Consider the following 19,593-nt stretch of genomic DNA (forward strand, 5'->3'; position numbering starts at 1 on the left):
AGGATATTAATCCGCCTGATATGGGCACGCACCACGTGTACCATGATTTCTTTATTTTAACGTGATGAAACGAAAACAATGATATGAAAGTAATATTAATATCTAATGGCAAATGGGCTCAGAAAAAGGAAACAAAATAATTTAATAATAATTTTAAATATCTAATTATATATAGGAGTACTGTGTTATGAATCAGTTTGACTTAAATAAAGCAATCAATAACAAAAACAAATAAAGCAGTACTATTTCAAATGCATTTGAAGAAAGGAATCACTTCTGAAATTAGTATGAAAAATTGAAGCAAATCATACAATACTAAAGATAATAAACCAATAGCCTTTAAAATGTGTATGAACACAAAGCTAACTCCATCAGTCTTGTTTGATGCTATGTACAGTACAGTGCATATCTGACTGGCTTATTGATTTCGATAATCCATATGGTCCACTGATGCTTAACAAAAGATCATCAATACGATAAAGTTCTTATTGGGGATATGAGATTTGTTGGGTCGATGTGACTCACTTCTGGCTATTTTGACGCTGTATCTAATATAATTCTTGGTGAACCCACCACGTCCCATAGTAGGTAAAAGAAATACGTATGTAATAATATTGGTAATGTTTGTCTCCAAAGCATATACTTTAAGAAATTTTAATTAATTTACCAAATATTTTATTAAGCTTGCTGTTTTTCGTTTTTTAACATGACAAATCATACATCTAAAATTGAAAAAAGGTTATATTTTTGAGCCCTGCAAAACATCCTCACGTATCATATTAATGTCTTCTAGGTACTGAAGGTGGATTTGACAACCAAGAAGACTTTAGAATGGGCTGAAGACAATTGCTATCCCTCAGAACCAATATTTGTACCGAACCCTAATGGAGATGAGGAAGATGATGGTATTCCTTACTTATAAATATAACCAATCTGCCATTCCGATAATATCGAGAATTACTTTGCATGTGTCAGGCTAATTTATACACAATTTGCTCACCGTTACTGCTTCAGTGTGTATAATTATGCAAAGACAACTGACTGTTTTGGAATTTGTTTTTTTGATCTTTCTGGCTAGTTACATGAAATAAGTTATTAATTAGTGATTTTCACTTCTCTCTTACTACATGCTGGGACGGTCTAACCGTTAGCATTTCACGGATGATTGGCTTGCCTGAGTCTTTCTGTATATAGCACACATATGATCATCATCATCAATTATACAGACACAACAAGACTTAATATTTAAACACTAATGTCTAGAATAATAGTCGGAAGTATAAAATAGATATGGCTTAAGTATGGATCGGGTTCTTGAATATATACACTATTGTGAATACGAACACTATTGTGAATATACACACCACTTTGATAATATCCTAAATAACATCGCGTTAGTCAATAAATAAACTACTGTGGTAATATCATGATTAGAGATTTTAAAGAATCGTATTTAAATTATGCATAAATGAAATGCTCTCATAATTACATGCATTTATCTTAAGCTAATTATTTAATTAATATGTATGTGTGAGTTGACACAGAGCGATATACACTTCCTACTGATAGATATATAGATAGATATATAGCTAGATAGGTATGTAGGTAGGTAGGTAGGTAGGTAGATAGATAGATTAGATAGATAGATAGGTATATAGATAGACAGGTAGATATATATATATATATATATGGATAGGTAGGTAGGTAGGTAGATAGATAGATAGATAGATAGATAGGTAGGTAGGTAGTTAGGCAGATAGGTAGATAGATAGGTAGGTAGATAGATAGATAGATAGATAGATAGACAGACAGATAGATAGAGAGATAGATAGATAGATAGATAGATAGATAGGTAGGTAGACAGATAGATATATAACATTTTACAATTGATTACATACATGTCACAGCATAAAATTGTAATTTCTAGGTGTGATACTATCAGCCGTGAATGACACAGATTTTGAAGATGGCCGCCAAGCTTTTCTATTGATACTTGATGCCAGGGACATGAAGGAGCTGGCAAGAGTACATTTCAATGTGCCCCGATTTCCAAAAGATTTCCATGGCTACTTTCGACCCACAGCGTAAATCATTCTAGAAGTAAATGTCAAAATCAAACTTTTGACTATAGAGTATTTGAGATGAAATCAGTTACCTAGGAATCTATCTTTGTTTATTTGAAGTAAATAGCTTCTCACGAACATACCATAGGCAAACGTGCACACAAAAAAAATTTATATGTGTATCGATGAATGTGTGTTAATCTACACATTTGTACAATATGGCATAAATAAGTAAATATAACTCTTCAGAAGGTCGAAATATTTTTTTCGTATTTCATGTATATTTTAATTTTGTATTATATGTGCCAAAATGATGTATGCCGTGGACTGGCATAGTCATTCTTTCTGGAGCAATGTGCATTTTTGTTGAAATTTAGTTTTACATATAATCATTGAATGGATGAGTGAGAGCTTAACAAAGACTGATATATCGTTCATTTACTTAATTGCTGTTTGTAAAGTTTCATGGTATATTGAACATGTTAGGTTGGCATTGAAGACAATGCTTACGATAATTCATGCATGGAGCGGATTGAGGATTTATTTATAATTCTTTGAGCTGAAGTGTGAATTCACGATGAGATTCAGCTCAAGACATCACGTGTCCTTTAAGGATGGACAATATCTGAAATGTAACAGTAGAATGGCTTAGATTGTCGATTATCAAAGGATGTATGTAGTTTGGAAAGTTCTTCATCAGTATGCAGTCAGCCTTTGGGAAAGTATTCTAAATATAATTCATATTTTTGTTTAAAATGTTTTGATAGAAAATTATTGTGAAATAAATAAATTGTGAAACTTTACCTTGCATAGATTTGAAGCTTTAGTTTCATAGTAGACATATAGTAGAAACATAGTCAAGACAAACAAATAAAACATTTTATTACATTCTATTTTATTTGTTTGACTCGTATATGTTTTGTATTTGCCTTTAATAAAGACTCATTCAAGAGTCGAAAGCGCTCAGGCTAATTAGATACTAGTTTTGCACTGTTCGTTGTCAGTTTATTGGATTATATATATATATATATATATATATATATATATATATATATATATATATATATATATATATATATATAATACTTTGAACTTGTGACCCATCATCTATAATGGAGCGAATAGAATTATTGTCAAAGGCAAAAGATGACTATAGTTTACATCTAGTACCTAAATAGAGCTGTGTTTTTCAAGAAATTTCCCTAACAATAAAGTTTTTAAACCTATATCAGGTATTATTTTACCGGTATTTTTCCACTAACCGTACTTTGTCAACCATGACAAATAACAACACGAGATTCTGGCGATAATTCATTTTCCAAACAGAGGCTTTCTGTGCCATATTTGGATATTCTACGACACATTATACAATGAATAACATATTTACTAAGACATGTTTACGTTTCCATTTAAGGTAGTAATGTCTTTTATGGCATATGAAATAAAGGAGAGCCGAATAATGGAAGTAGTTAACATTTGAACTAATATGGTGGAAAACCCAAAAGAAAATATCAGATAAATAGGAAAACAATATTTTACACGTATTTATTCAATGACATGAAGCAAGTATGGTGTTAAATAATACGAATATTTAATTTGCTTCAGTATCTATAAGGAACATGTTAAAAATTTATGATAGTTGGCTAAAAAAGCAACAGGTGTGAATCACACCCGGTTGCTCCTTTGATGCAAACTGGCTCATGTAACCCTATCAACGTGGTAGGGGTGCTAATCTTTGTACTACCTGTCTGCTCATTTTATTGTTGGTATATCAAATTGTGATCCGCCCGTAGCGCATTAATACGCAAATAAAAACATAGTTTCAACAGCAGGTTATACTCTCTAAATCAGTGATGAATTTCCACTAATCAGTCATTAGCAATGTAAGAAAATAATGAAAAAATATTAATAATCCCTGTTTTCTACATGAATTTTAAATATGGTACACAATTCATCGAAATCCTTTCTGCTTTCCCTTCTCTCTCTCTCTCTCTCGCAAAAGAGAAAAAATACACGGAAATCTGTGGAGTGAGAGAGAAATATAACCATTTAAATTGGAATAACATGGAGTAACCTACAAGAACGTGGGTTGTCGTAATGGCATGTGTACACCTTCTATCAGTTGTATTTATGGTGTTCACAATACCAATGATTCATAGTTACAGTTGTCCATCGAGATGGTTACATTTATTGGTTAGGCACACACATACTGTAATCTTTTTAACACTTTGTTTCTTAGCTTTGTTTCCCCTTTTAAAAATACTTTGAGAAGGTTTTAATATTAAACTGTCCGCATGACAGCAAACTAATCGACTAACAAAGAAATACAGTCATGACCAATAAGAAAATGCCTATATGGTAAGTTTCCACACCCGCACCACCACATCTCTCTCTCTCTCTCTCTCTCTCTCTCTCTCTCTCTCAACGATCGTGCGAAAATACGGGTGAAAACATGCGTAGCAGATCTTCACCTATGTCATGTGACGATGTCTTTAGACCTACACAGCCAAGCAAAACAACTGAAAGGGGAAAGATAGAAATGTAAGATAGAAACAATTGTGTGGTTGGTATAAATATTAATTAAAGCAAAATAAAGATTTAAATCAACTATAAATACATTTGAATCTTTGAACTACCTCTTGTGTATTCGTCGTTTCGCTTAGTTTATGTTTCCCACTACTTTAAAAGTACCCGCAGGTAAGAAATGGTTGTGCGTTTATTGTTTAAGACGCTACTCATACTATGTTTGCAGTGCTGAACATTCTTCATTTAAACCATCGTTCATGGTTGAATTACAAGTTTATCTTATATTTATTTAATCAACATGAATTCAAACAGAATCGCAACAGAAATGTAACTTATAAATTTGGAAAAAGAGACTGTAAATAGCCGCAAAAGGCAAATAATAACTTTTTGCAGCAGGCACAATGAATAAGTGTGTGAAACGTTCATTCACTCCTCCCATACATAGTTACCTGTAGTCAATCTTCTTAACTCCGTTGGTATTGGAAATGGTTGTATTTGTATGTGATATCAATAAAATATATGACAGTATGTGTACTGTATCTTTGATATACCACTTGTTGTATAAATATTTCATCTAAGCGAAACTCGGCAAGTCTTGTTTCTTTTTAATAAAAAATGTATACATGTCGTGGTTTATCAATCATTCAGGCTGAAATGTTGTGAATGGAAGTTGAAGAATTCTGTATCATGGATGTAAGGTGATGACGGCTCAGGTTGTATAATACTGTTGAGTTGATCTGATAGTTTTTGCTTTATCGCAGAAGAAATTAACAAACTGATCTGTTAGACTGTCTGAGGGGGTGGGGGCTGTGTTTTATTGAAGCGGTGTAGATTTGTTCTTTCGCCAACAATTTTGCAGTGATGCAGAATAGCTGTTTGCAGTTGGTGCTATTAGTGAATTTTGTACTGAAGTAGGTGGATTTTGCTGCATGGACTATATTTGTGACATTCCTATTGGTACCTTTGTAAATATGCTTGAGTACTGTCAGACCAGATGACAGCCACTGTTTCTCAGCATTACGGCGTTCCCTCTTAGTAGCACGCAGGTTGTCACTTATACTGCTGTACCATGGAGCATATTTCTTCACAGAGACTCGACCAAAGGTTGTGTGTGTGTGTTGGAGGGGGGCATGCTTATCAAGCATTGAGCGCAGGTAAATGTGGAGTTGTTCAGCAGTTGTATTTTGTAGTTGCTAGGCATGAACTAATGTCGTTTATCAACTAAGTTATGTTACTGAGCTGATATTGCGTTTCGAAGTGTATACATGTGGTTGTTTAGTGACAGGTCAAGGTGGTACATGATGCATAAGTGATATGATGCATGTTCGTTTATACACAATCCAGTCCAATATCTGGCCACATTTATAAAGGGAATCTCTTTTCTCTGTTTCTTTATATATGTCCACAATAAATAAATAGAACCTCACCACTTCCGCTGTGGGGAATAGCTATAGCTTTGATTTTAGTATGAACAGAAAACCTCAGTTTATTAGATGCTCTGCAATCCGATAAATCAAAACACACACCCCAGATCTGTGGTGATACTGACGGACAATCTGTCGGTATGATGTCACCTATTTATTAAAATGTACAATTTTGCTGCATGCAAATCTTTCCGGAACACGTGCGTACATTTAAGACACTTACCGGTATTTGGTAATTGCTATATCAAGCACGAAATTCAACATGGCCACATGAGAGGGTGTTGTGCTATTCCACTTGGATTTACCAGTTGTCTAACAATGGATTTGATCCGGAGATATTAAAAATTCTTCCGTCAGCGATAGCTCAACAGCCTCGAGAAATACCAGTAAGTGCATAAAATGCACACCGATGTGTGCAAACGCAACTGTATGCAAATATTTGCACATTTTAATGACTAACCGATATCAACCCCAAAATCTTCAGTCAAGATCATTACAGATGTGAGGCTCATTTATCGACTTAGAGACTCTGATACGCATGCTCAACATTTTGCATTCAGCGAAGAATGCTGAAGGGACTCAAGTTGTTTTGCACCTTGGACGTTTTGAGAGATGGTTACTCTATATCTGTAGGCTATTTTACTAAATTTACTGGACGTGTGACGGGTTCATTATTCAGTTATTATTAGCATTTTGTGTAAGTAGGAGAAAGACAGTCAAACAAAGGAAGAACTTTTCTACTTATACAGACAGAAGCAAAGCAATGAGATGCAAAAACAACAATACAAATCTAAAACGAGGAAGCTCTCGCGTATTCTAAAAATAATATGAACTTTTCTTTATATTCAAATGATCGAAAGTATGCCCTGAAAACCCTGAAACTGAGTAGCTTTCGGTGGCTTCGACCCCTGGGTCATCAGTCACCAAGGATTCCATCCGAAAGACCCTCTTTCCACTCTATGTACCCCACCAAAGAAAAAAAGAAAGAAAAACAATATATTTCTTGATCCGCCTCTGACAGCTTCTCTTTAATGCAATCCGTAATATGGTCAGATGGTAACATGCCCGGTTATTTGATTTTCGCTCGAGGCAAAATAATAAATGCTCAGTGTAGACAAAAAATACATTTGCTAAAATTTCTTAAAAGTATTCGATTTTTCTATTCTATAACGAATGGAAAAATAACAAAAGATTCTAAATTGCGGCCATTATACATTTTTAACTTTTGACGGGAGTTGGATTTTTGTAACGTTTTAACTGAGATAAGTTATATCCAAATGTATGGTTTATTTTCTAAACTGTTTATGTTTAAAACTTCCCTGCATATTGAAGTTTAGGTCGATGACGTTGGCATATATGCTGCAAAGAAGTGTTACAGTTCTTTCAAAGTGTCAAAAATAATGTACATTTACCAGAGAGAAGGAAACTGTCAATAGTCATCTGTTCTTTTATTAATGTGAGATATTTTGTTGATGTGATTTTTAGTGATATGCAAATGCAAGACAACGACTATTGTGTGTATCACTTCGAGCTTGCATCGTCCAATCTATGCAACGCTATCTAGAACCTTGCTGGCTCCGGGTACTAAGTTGCAGACAAATCTTGGAAGATTTGAGAAGCTGTATGCATTTATTCAACGTTCAGTTTTATAACAATAGCTAAAAGACTTTCCAAAAGTACAAAACAAAGTATTTCTTTACTTGTAATGAACAAGAAAACCGAAATTCTAAATTGCCCATCATGAATGCGATTTAGTTATCACCTTTTGTTACCGTGTGCCTTTGTTACGCCTTGTTTAAGTAGCGATTATTAAATAGGTGTGATTATGACGCCTTTGTTTCCTGGCGCATTTGTTATATATATATATATATATATATATATATATATATATATATATATATATATATATATATATATATATATATATATATGTATATATATATATATATTATACAGAGAGAGAGAGAGAGAGAAAGGTTGCTGATTGCAAGTCAATTTAGCAAAGGTCTTACAAAAGTGCACCGCCTGCAACAATGTAGGTACACATTACGACCACCAGTTAATTCGGTCTTTTGTAAACGAAACTACAATATATTATCTGATTTGCAAACTTGGGTTAAATTGTGGGTTGGGGTAATCGACATATACAGCTAAGGGAAAGGGGTTGGAATACTCATGAGTAATAAGCTATAGGTTTCCAGAGAGTATTCTGAATTTCGCCTTATAAACTTTAGCACAAGTTTCTATCTAGTGAATAGGTCATTCACCGAAACATACAAGAGCATGATTTAAATATTTTCTGACCAAAAATGAGAAAGCGGCAATCCTTTTAGTCCAAACTAAATAAGGCCTGCCCAATAACCCCCAAATGATAACTTACGGAATCCGTGTTATGTCCTGGAGGCTCTCCGTTTCAGTCAACTCGGTAATATTAACGCACAAAGTCAATGATCTTCGCTCTGCTTTATAATTTGATTCCCGGTCTTTAGTACAAGGCAAATCAAACCCTCTAACACTTTGTAAACAAGCAGGAAGAAGATTGTCTGTGTTCTGGTCGATGAGTTAGCCTTTCCATGCCTTATTGTTGTACTATTATGCAAACAGAGCATACGATTAAGAACTAATCACCAGTTTTGGTGAGCCGAGCTTACTTAATTTTCAACGTTTTTCTAAACTTCTTGGGGAAGATACATTTTAACATTTCTATTTCTTACGCAAACACACTCACTCAAACACATTGCATATTGACTAATTATATGTGTGGTCGAGCTATTTTAAAGCAAATTTGTAATAACTTTGTTAAGCTTAGCACTGCAATCTCTCCGTTTCGTTTATAGTACGTTGTTAAATGCGTTCCTAATGAATTATTCTACGAATTCTCTATTGTTAATATCAAAACAAGATTCTCTAGCATACACACCAAATAGCAACAAACACTGATGTTGCAAATGTCGTAAGTATTAATCTAGATTAATATTACATATATAGACTTTAAAGAATCGTGGAATGTAATGCATAAATTACGCTCATAATTATATGAATATGTTTGAGCTGATTATGTTAGGAGTATGTTTGCGTGTGTTGACACAGGGCAATACACATTTGCTAATGATAGTCATTGTTTTGTACATAGAGCTAATGACGTTTTCCAGTTGACTACATACTTGTCCTTTTGTTGATATGTTACTATGTGTGAGATTATCAGCCGCGAATGACACAGAATTCGACGACGACCGCAAAGCTTTTTTTTTTTTTTGACATTTGATGATGGCGAGAGTAATTTTTTTTTATGTGCCCCGATTCCCAAGAGACTTGCATGACTACCCTAGACCTATAACATATTGGCGTAAAAAGAAAATATCAAAAGCAATCTTTTGACAGTCAAGAATTTTGAAAGGAAATAGAGCTGACAACATTGCACACACATATGATAGGTGAAAGTTCACACAAAAACTAGATGGATATTATGAAAGTTTGTTAGTCGACACATCTGTGCAGTATGGCTTAAAGCAGTAAACATAACTCTTCAGATGATTGAGATTTCTGTCCGTATTTCTTTATTATTTTCATTCCGTATTATTTGTGGCAAAGCGATGTATGACTTTGATTTATATAGTCCTTTTCTCTGGAAAATGTGCTTCACTGTATATTTTATCTTTTCTTCAGAAATTATTGAATGGAGAGTGAAAGCTTTATGAATAGTAACATAATGCTCCTTTGCTTAGTACATGTTTGTGGTGTTTCACAGTATAACGTACATGTTGTGGTGTTTCACAGTATAACGTACATGTTTGTGGAGTTTCACAGTATAACGTACATGTTTGTGGAGTATCACAGTATAACGAACATGTTTGTGGTGTTTCACAGTATAACGAACATGTTGTGGAGTTTCACAGTATAACTAACATATTAGTTCGGCACTAAAATAAAATGTTGGAAGAATTCATGCAAGAACGGGCACAGGATTTAGTTAAATACAGAGTTGATGTGTGATCTTCCGGAAGAGATTCCGCTCAAGACACTACCTGTTCTTTAATGTCAGGCAAGGTCTAAAATATAACAGTGGAATAGTTTAAAGTGTCAATTATCAGAGGAAGGAGGTACTTCGGAATGTTTGTCACTATTATGCAGTCAGTCTCTCGAAAACGATTTTACATTAAATACATACTACTTTCAAAAATTGTCGATAGAAAAATACCCATTTTGGCATAAAACTGGAACTTTAGTCTCATAGTAGACACATAATATTTATTGATGAAGTTTTCTGAATCATAGCTTCCAAAATTTATGTATATTTGCTTTTATGATGCCAATAAAAGGGCTTCTAATGAATAATAACTTCTATCCAGTTTATAGAGACCTGAAATGGAAAGTAATAAAAATAAGTTTAAATTGAATTAAGGTTAAATAAACAGTTTTAGTAAATGACTTACTAACTATCCTTCCCTTCCATCTTAACGTTAGCTTATCAATATATATGAAATAAAGTTGTTTTTTTTTCTCCTGTATAAATCACGATGGCCTTTGGTATTTATTTAAACATAAATTTAAATGAATATGTTTGTGGGTTATGTTATGGATATTCAACTCGAACAAACATGCTTCTACGTAAATGTATATATTGTTCTTTGAATATCAAAATTTGATTATTTAAATCTTATTGCTGCACAATGTATTGTAGTTACACTTATCTATGGATAGCTTTAGTGAATGTATGAAAAGAAAAGTAGTTATTTTTGTTTATAGTCTTCGTTTTCTGTTAAGCCTTCCGAGATGGAACAGAGCCTCTAACATGTTTGTAAACTATAATGTATTCAGTTGTGAAGAAGTAATGAGATAGTATATGTCTTCAATGATCACAAAAATGTTTAACAGTAAGAGTTGTGTCTTAAAATCTCAGTGGAAATATGACATTCGTTTAACGTTTCGGGTATAACTTAAAGCAGTAAACGTTACTCATCATGACAGTTGAAATTTCCTTCCGTATTTCTTGATTAATTTCATTCCGTATTATATGTGCCAAATTGATGTATGCCTTTGACTTATAGAGTAATTTTCCTTCAACAATGTGCTTTATTGTGCATTTAACCTTTGCATTTTTATATTCATGTTTGTCCCGAACGATGAAGGAAATATGATTCCAGCAGGGAGCAGTACAATTGCTGAAGATAAAATTTATGCAAAAGGACAGCCACCAGTTGAATAAACGAAAACGAAAAAGGAAAGTGATCAAATGTAGGGAAAAAAAGAAAACATCCTGAACAGTGTAAGAGAAAAAATAGCCATCAATACGAAAAGAATAGAGTCAGATTGGAAGGAAATCATTGGCGGAAGTAGAAAAAAAACAAAGTGTGAATCTTTCCGAGGTTATTGACCGTCAAGAGCCCCATAACCGCAAAATATCTTACGGAATCTATACTATGTCTTGCAAAAGGTTCTCCGTGTCAGCAAACTTGTTAATATAAACGCCAAAAGTCAATGATCTTTTAAATTTGATTCTCGGTCTTTAGTAAAAGGCAAATCAAATCTGCTGACACCTTGTAAACAACCAGGAAGAAGAGTGTCAATGTTCTGGTCAATGCTTTATTGTTGTAAAATCATGCAAACAGAACACAAGATTAACTGACTAATTATTAGGTTCGGTGAGTGGAGCTTACTTAAATGTCAACATCTTACTAAACGTTTTCGGGGAGATACATTTTAACATTTATATTTCTTACGCACACACGCAAACACATTGCACATTGCCTAACTGTATGTTTGCTTTAGCTATTTTAATCAAACTGAAATAAGTTTGTTAAGAATAAGACTACACGCTCCCTGTTACTTTTATATTACGTCGTTAAACGTGTTCTTATTTAATTATTATACGAATTTCGTTATTGTTAATATCAAAGGCATATTCTCTCGAGCATCTGCAATATTCACCAAATAGCAACAAACCTTGATATTTTGAAAATTTTAACGATAGGTTAACATTGACTTTTATAGCACTGGCATTAACAAATTTCAAACTAAATATAACCATAAGAATGCTCTTGAAATGTGGGTTTTCAAGTGGTCGGGTTCCCATTCGACACAATAATTAATGGTTAATTGCTTGATTGTAAGATTGCATTCATCAGGGTCGGACTGAATTTGTGAAAAAAATATGCATATCGTACAATTTAAAATTCAACATAATTGCAATATTGTGCCAAAATTACATTTTCGAAAATTCCGAAACGTTTGGCTAATATTCTTTTAACTCTAGAAATATTTTGAATAAATAATTATAAGAACCGCTTTCATTTGAAATGTGGGTTTTCAAGTGGTCGGGTTCCCATTCGACACAATAATTAATGGTTAATTGCTTGATTGTAAGATTGTATTCATGGTGCTTATTTTATGAGAGTAATTTGATGACTAACCAAGGACACGTCCAATGCTCAGGATGTAATTGGTAGCAGTTTGTGTGAATTCAAGAAGAGAGTTAACCAAGGACACGTCCAATGCCCAGGATGTAATTGGTAACAGTTTGTGTGAATTCAAGAAGAGAGTTACTTTTCTACCCACTGGAAATGTGCTGCTGCTGCTGCTGATGTGGTAGTGGTGGTGATCATCATCATCATCATCAACAGCAGCAGCAGCAGCAGCAGCAGCAGCATTATCATCAATGGCTTTTTCAAAAACATATGATTGTACATGTACGCGCAAAAACTACATGGATTTCGATGGAAGCGTGTTACTCTATATATCTGTTCAATGTGTCCTAAATCAGTAAACATAATCATTCAGTCAGTTGAGTTTTCCTTCTCTATTTCTTGGTCATATTCATTATGTTCCAAAACGATGTACGCATTTGACTTATAGAGTCCATTTTTTTCTGCTGCTTCATTGTGGATTTTTATTTGCACAGATAATTACTGAATGGAGGAGTGAGATCTTCCCAAATGCTAACATAATGTTCCTTTACATAGTACCTGTTTGTGGGGTTTCACAGTATAATGAACAAGTTAGTTTGGCACTGAAAAATAGTTGAAAGAGATGTGCTGTTTGCAAGAATTCATGCATGAAACGGACAGTGGAATTATTTGAAACAGAGTTGAAGTGTGGTCTTCAAAATTAAATTCCGCTCAAGACATTACCTGTTCTTTAATGGTGGACAAGGCCTAAAATATAATAGTGTAATGGTCTAAAGTGCCCGTAGTAGACACATAATGTTGATAGATGAAGTTTTCGGAATCATAGCTTCAAAATTTCATGTATACCTGATTTCATATCACCAATAAAAGGCCTACTAATGGAATATTAGGTTCTGCCTAATATGTAGAAACATCTTATCCTTGTGGTAAAGTTTAACTAACATCGTTTAAGTATTAGGATAAAGAAATGCACCTTACTGGCATTACTCTTCCAGATGCTGTTTTCAAAGGTAGGTAAAAGAAATTGAAAGTAATAAAAAAAATAGTTTGTCTTGGGCCCAGTGTGATGGTGCAAAATGTTGTAGTGATATTCTAACTGTGCATTCTGTCGGGGTTAGTCGTGAAGCCTACACATTAAGTATGACGTATGGATTAGACTCGACCTAAATTGTTGACAGCGAGTGGCGGAATCTGCTGTTTCGGGCATGAATTAAGTTTTAAAAATAGGGTTCGCTCGATTAACGGTTAGAAACAGAATACAATGCTAAGGCAAGGTCAATTTCTGTAAAATGACAAGAGTTGAGACAAACCAGGGGAAATTTTAGGGTGTCATAAAATGATAATTTCAAGAATACTTATTACTCAAGTTGGACTAGAGAGGATTATTCTGACTTCTGTGGGAGTGATAACATTGTCTGGTGGTGAAAATAGTAATTCTGATTGGCTAAGCCAAACCAGGGGCGTTTTCCCTGGCGGAATTCATGCTTTTAAGAAATTTCCCTCGTGAAATTAATTAAAGTTACGAAGAGAGAAGGTATTTTAGTTCCGGTAAATATAAGATTTCTCGTTAAACTGTCAAAGGACGCGTGTCGAAGGGCGAGGGACAGAGAAGCAGAGAGATTTTACTTCATAGGGAGGTACGAATCTCGAATAAAGCTCAAGATTAGTTTCAATTACACACTCATGCAAGTTTGTAATTAATTGTTGAATTTATTCATTTTCAATTCATGCTTCAATTTTCCCTCGAGTTCAGAATTAATAGTGCATGTTATATGATTCATGCATTGTAAGAATGTCATACTTTCTATGTAAAAGAAATCATGTAGTGTAAGATTTCATGCACTTCTTCTGATACAGGTGGTGTCAAAATGTACGTAATTTGCTTTAAATGATTTGTCTCATTTATGCTGAGGACTGATTTTTCCTATGTCTGGAATTGTACATCAGTGAAAAGTTAATTAGCGACGTAACTTAGTTAGGACAAGCAGTGAATTCCATTAATTCGTGTATAATTATGTTCTGAATTCTCTTCAACCGAGAATCGAGTAATGTGTGCCGAGTGGCATAGTTCAATCAGTAATATTTGGTCTGATGATTTAAAAGGGTCGACTTATGTCATGGTCTCAGTAGGGATGCGGAAGCAGGGAGACAAGAAATAAATTCACGTTAATAGGACGCGAGTGTATATTAGGTTGCGAGATTATTATAGCTAGTTCTGTTGAATTTCGATGTACGCTTTCTGACGCAAAAGAGTGGGAATATTGGTTGATATCATGAGAAGGATAATACATTTGACATATTTTGGATGGTACAATATTTTAAAGGACAAATTTTCATACCTGTGTTGCACAGTGAAAAAAGAGGGCAGTCTGCAACCAAGAAGTTGATGACTCTAAAAGGCTAGTAGAGAGAGAGAGAGAGAGAGAGAGAGGGAGCTGTCCGATCACAGCAGTGACTTGGAAAAACGGAAGCACAAGGAGATATGGACATGCCAGCAATTTGAGTCCGACCTGGAACTCGATCGAATGATGAAATTTATTCTATCGGTATGACAGAATGGCTAATTCTATTTCGCATAAATTTTGTTACGCTAAATTGTTATATTTATCATACGGGGATTCGTTGTTCAATTATATTTCTCACCCATGCAACCGAAAAATCTGCTTGTTTTGCTAACCTTACTTTTCCTGTCTCAGTCTAGTCATCTCAGACCAATCGTCTCAGTCAAGGTGTCCACGCGCTCAGAACTACTTTTAACAAAGAAACCATTCTTGTCTTCTGCTGTGCCTGACGTAGTTGTACTAAAATCAACAACAACAACAACAGCAACAAATATATAACAAAAATATAGTAATTTAAGTTAAATCCATGTTTGAGAACACACCTTACAAAAACATTTAGAGAGAGACAAAGACTAACGCATATGATGTCGAGCTTTTTGGTATTATGCTTGTTCGTTCCACACAGCATGGTCAATTCTATCCTATATGCAGTCCTAGCTCAGTGCAGTTTTAAATCAGTGTCATTAAATGTAGCTAAAGCTGCCTAACTAATTTTAAATACTTCGTGTGAAACAAATTATATACTGTTAGCTACATTTAATGACGCTGACCTGAAAATGACTGTGCTACAGATAGGATAAAATTCTCAGTCCTGTGTGAAATGAACAATATAATATGAAACACTGCTCCATGCATATAGACTATAGACCTACACACTTCATAGCCTCCCAACACTCTTAACAACTATGGAAAACTTAGTAACAGTCAGAAAAGTGTTATATAAAACATGCTTTTTTTCCCTAATTTTATTAAGCATCTCCATTGTGCCCGGGTTGAATCAAAAAGATACCTACCATTATTTAATGACAAATAATACACTTACCAGCCAGAAGGAATCATTTATCCATCAGCACATAATTTCATAAGCAAATTTCACTGTAGCACTTGCCATATTTCCAGGACAGAAAAATAAATCTTCAAAGAATCAGTGAACTTGAAAGTTTAGCACATGGTTATCCGCTAGAGCCCGTTTTTGGAAGGTCTATTTTTATACACAGAGGTAATTTTACAATCAGTATTTAGGACAACACAAGTATGTCACACACAGTTTCACCTACTCCAAAGAAAAGAATAGTTATATACGATAGTTTCCCATGAATAATCTAAAGAAAGATGTTACTCTTCGTTACAGCTTGTACCAAGTATAACTAGAGTAGAGATGAGTAGCCAATATCGTTTTATTATTTACAATATAACTTTTCAAAATTGGAACTGATGAAAATAAAACAGTTTCTTGTAATAAATATTAATTATTTATTGTCAATTTCATACAACATCCATATATTAAATGTGATAATACGTCATTATTATGCGACGTTTTATGTTTTTATTTTTCTTTGCTCACGCGTATAAACTGTGTACTTCGGACGCAACGGCAACACCACAGCCCTCATTAACATATTTATATTAATGCGCCGCATGCAAACATTGGACGTGAACACTAGTGCAGAATTCCTTTTACTTTAAAGGAAAATATTGGGTGAGAAAAAAATCTACGTTGAGGTTTGGACCGAGACAAGGAAATCTCAGTCAAGGGTTTATATTATATGTCTCCCCACTCGGACAAGCCTCGTGGGGAGACAAATAATATAAACCCTTGACTGAGATTTCCTTGTCTCGGCCCAAACCCCAACATAGATTCTATATATCTCTGCTCATATCTCTATTATTCCATCCATTAATTCAATATTTTTTATGGTTTACTCGATCCGGGCAATAACACCGCTTTCGATCAACTTTTAGATAACGATTAAAAAAAAAAAAATAGAAAAAAAGGGGGCAAATCAAATATCACCACCACCTCCTGACACTAAGGTTAAGTAATTGACTTATTGACTGAATCTGCCCTATTAATTCGTTGGTTACCAGACATGAAATCTTTTAAGCTGATCACCTGTTTAAATTAGCAACCGCACTCTGTTCCACGTTTGCAAGCTAGAATAGTTAGAATAACTATGCATACAGCTTCTAATCTGCTTTTTCTTTTTCATTATCTGACTAAAAATATTGGAATAATCACCTTAATGATAACTTCTAAACTATTTCTTAATTATTTTTTGTCACTTGTAGCTTATTTGTAATACATTTTTAAATCATTTTCCAGTTCATAACTGAAGATATTTGTAGACGCACAAAACAGTTTTTGACATTTGAATTATCCTTTGGGCGAAGTTGGTGGATGAAACCACCTGGGCATACATACAAATGTATAGTACTTTAAATATTTCAGTTTGTCTAGCAACTTAGCCTACAACACGCAGTGTAAAGACTGAAAACCCAATGTCATGATTCGGTGGTTATTGTATTGATGTTTAAAACGGTTTAAAAATGTTGATTCAACTTTAACAAACATGCGTCTACGTAAATTTAGATAGTGTTCTTTGAATATAAAAATCTTATTGCTGCACAATGTATTGCATTTCCTATTTCTACAAACTTGAGTGAATGTATAACAAGAAAACAAGTTATTCGTTATATTAATAGGATTAATTTATTAATAAGCCTTCAAAGACTGAGCAGAGCCTCTAATATGTTTTTTTATATAAAAAGACTAAAATGTACTAAGTTTTTAAGAAGTACTGTGAAAATACGCTTTTAATGATGACAATAATATCTAATAGTAAGACTTGAATCTTGATATATGTTGATAGATGTCTTTGGTTTAAATAGATAGATAGATAGATAGATAGATAAATAGATAGAATTAATCTTTAACTGTCGTATATAATTGTAAATAATTTCATTCTTAACAATGCAAGACACATTCTGTAGTTGTAGATATTTATGTGTATTTGTACATATGATATATATGCTCTTTTATATTTAAAATACTTTTATTTTATATTTTAATTTAGATGTATGGTCAATGCAGTCTCAGATAAAGAGTTCTTTACTTTCCTGATCTTATCTACCCCTTAGGTCTGACCCAGGGTAGGCGAGGGTGTGTGTGTGTGTGTGTGTGTGTGATTTTTAACATAGCTTTAACAATTTTTCAGTCATATAGCTACAATTTCTACAGTGTGGCATGACTAGAAACTGGCTACAAAGGGGAAGAAATAAATGTGACTGAGAAGAGCATGGGGATAGTTGGATATTCTGCGAAATCTAGCCATACAATGCTATATTGCCTTGCAAGGCTATATATTTATAAAAGAATTATTATCGTAGCCATGCGATTTCCACTTCTTCAAAGGTTATTTTGACATATATTTAGAGAAATAAAATGACGCTTGTTATGTCATTCTTTTATGTGAAGATTTAGATTTATGTGTCAAAGCTCATCATGAATTGTTATTGTTCAAATCAAGCTTCAAATTGATTTGATGTACCACATATGTCCACGTGTAAGTTGTATCTAACTGCAAACAACATTAGACCATCTCATTTGATGTACCACATATGTCCACGTATAAGTTGTATCTAACTGCAAACAACATCAGACCATCTCATTTGATGTACCACATATGCCCACGTGTAAGTTGTATCTAACTGCAAGCAACATTAGACCATCTCATTTGATGTACCACATATGCCCACGTGTAAGTTTTCCACGTATAAGTTGTATCCAATTGCAATCAACATTAGACCATCTCATTTGATGTACCACATATGTCCACGTATCAGTTGTATCTAACTGGAAACAACATCAGACCATCTCATTTGATGTACCACATATGTCCATGTATAAGTTGTATCCATCTGCAATCAACATTGGACCATCTCATTTGATGAACCACATATGTCCAAGTATAAGTTGTATCTCTTAATGTTCCAAGAGATCAGGATCTAAGTTGTGTATTCTACTGATTGTTCCTAACAAACTGTCCCTGCATCTGATCTGCTGGCATATTAGGTAGTGATAGATCAGGGTTTATGCTGTTTGCAGCTGCATTAGACTTATACTAGAGTTCATACGATAGATGACACTTATAAGTGTACCCAACTTCCAAAAGATCATTGGTTCTACTTGCTTTAAGTTAAAATTACTAGAATTTTTAAAAATTAGTAGTTCCTGCTCAAATCTGCGAAGGCGCTACTATGCTTTTGGTTCTATTTTAGAAAACAAATTTTGATCGTCATTAAGTACTTTGGGTAATTTGTTTGGGGTGTGGGGATAGATGGGTTACATTTACAGAACTAGCTCTCTCTCTCTCTCTCTCTCTCTCTCTCTCTCTCTCACACACACACACACACACACATTGCTGATGGGCTAAGCCACAAGAGTCCTGACATAAACACAGTGGAAATATAAGTAATAAGTAAGTTTATTATAATCAAACTATCATAGTGTGTAGTATGCATTTCTTTGTAATGAATTTCTCTCTCTCTCTCTCTCTCTCTCTCTCTCTCTCTCTCTCACACACACACAAACACACACACACATTGCTGATGGGCTAAGCCACAAGAGTCCTGACATAAACACAGTGGAAATATAGGTAATAAGTGAATTTATTATAATCAAACTATCACAGTGTGAAGTATGCATTTCTTTGTAATGAATCATACAATTCTTACTACGACAACATTGTAATTTACAATGATTCTGCGGCGTTTACATACAAGATGAGCGATAGAAAATCACTGAAAGCACACCCTGCAATAACCTGTACATTTA

The 19,593-nt window shown here is 34.0% G+C and overlaps 1 protein-coding gene across 3 annotated transcripts in view; it reads left to right on the plus strand.

The window, feature by feature from the left end:
* Positions 1-2,866, plus strand: part of LOC149782033 (carotenoid-cleaving dioxygenase, mitochondrial-like) — a 32,501-nt gene extending 29,635 nt beyond the window's left edge. For all 3 annotated transcript variants that reach the window (XM_089933440.1, XM_089933442.1, XM_089933441.1), the window contains 2 exons: positions 794-905; positions 1,928-2,866. In XM_089933440.1, the coding sequence (XP_089789566.1) occupies positions 794-905; positions 1,928-2,088 (273 nt within the window). In that variant the 3' untranslated portion in view covers positions 2,089-2,866. The remainder of the gene's footprint in view (positions 1-793; positions 906-1,927) is intronic.
* Positions 2,867-19,593: the final 16,727 nt, after the last annotated feature.

The sequence above is a fragment of the Sinohyriopsis cumingii genome, chromosome 15, assembly GCF_028554795.1.
Source record: "Sinohyriopsis cumingii isolate HCF-2022 chromosome 15, ASM2855479v2, whole genome shotgun sequence".
Taxonomy (NCBI): Eukaryota; Metazoa; Mollusca; class Bivalvia; order Unionida; family Unionidae; genus Sinohyriopsis; species Sinohyriopsis cumingii.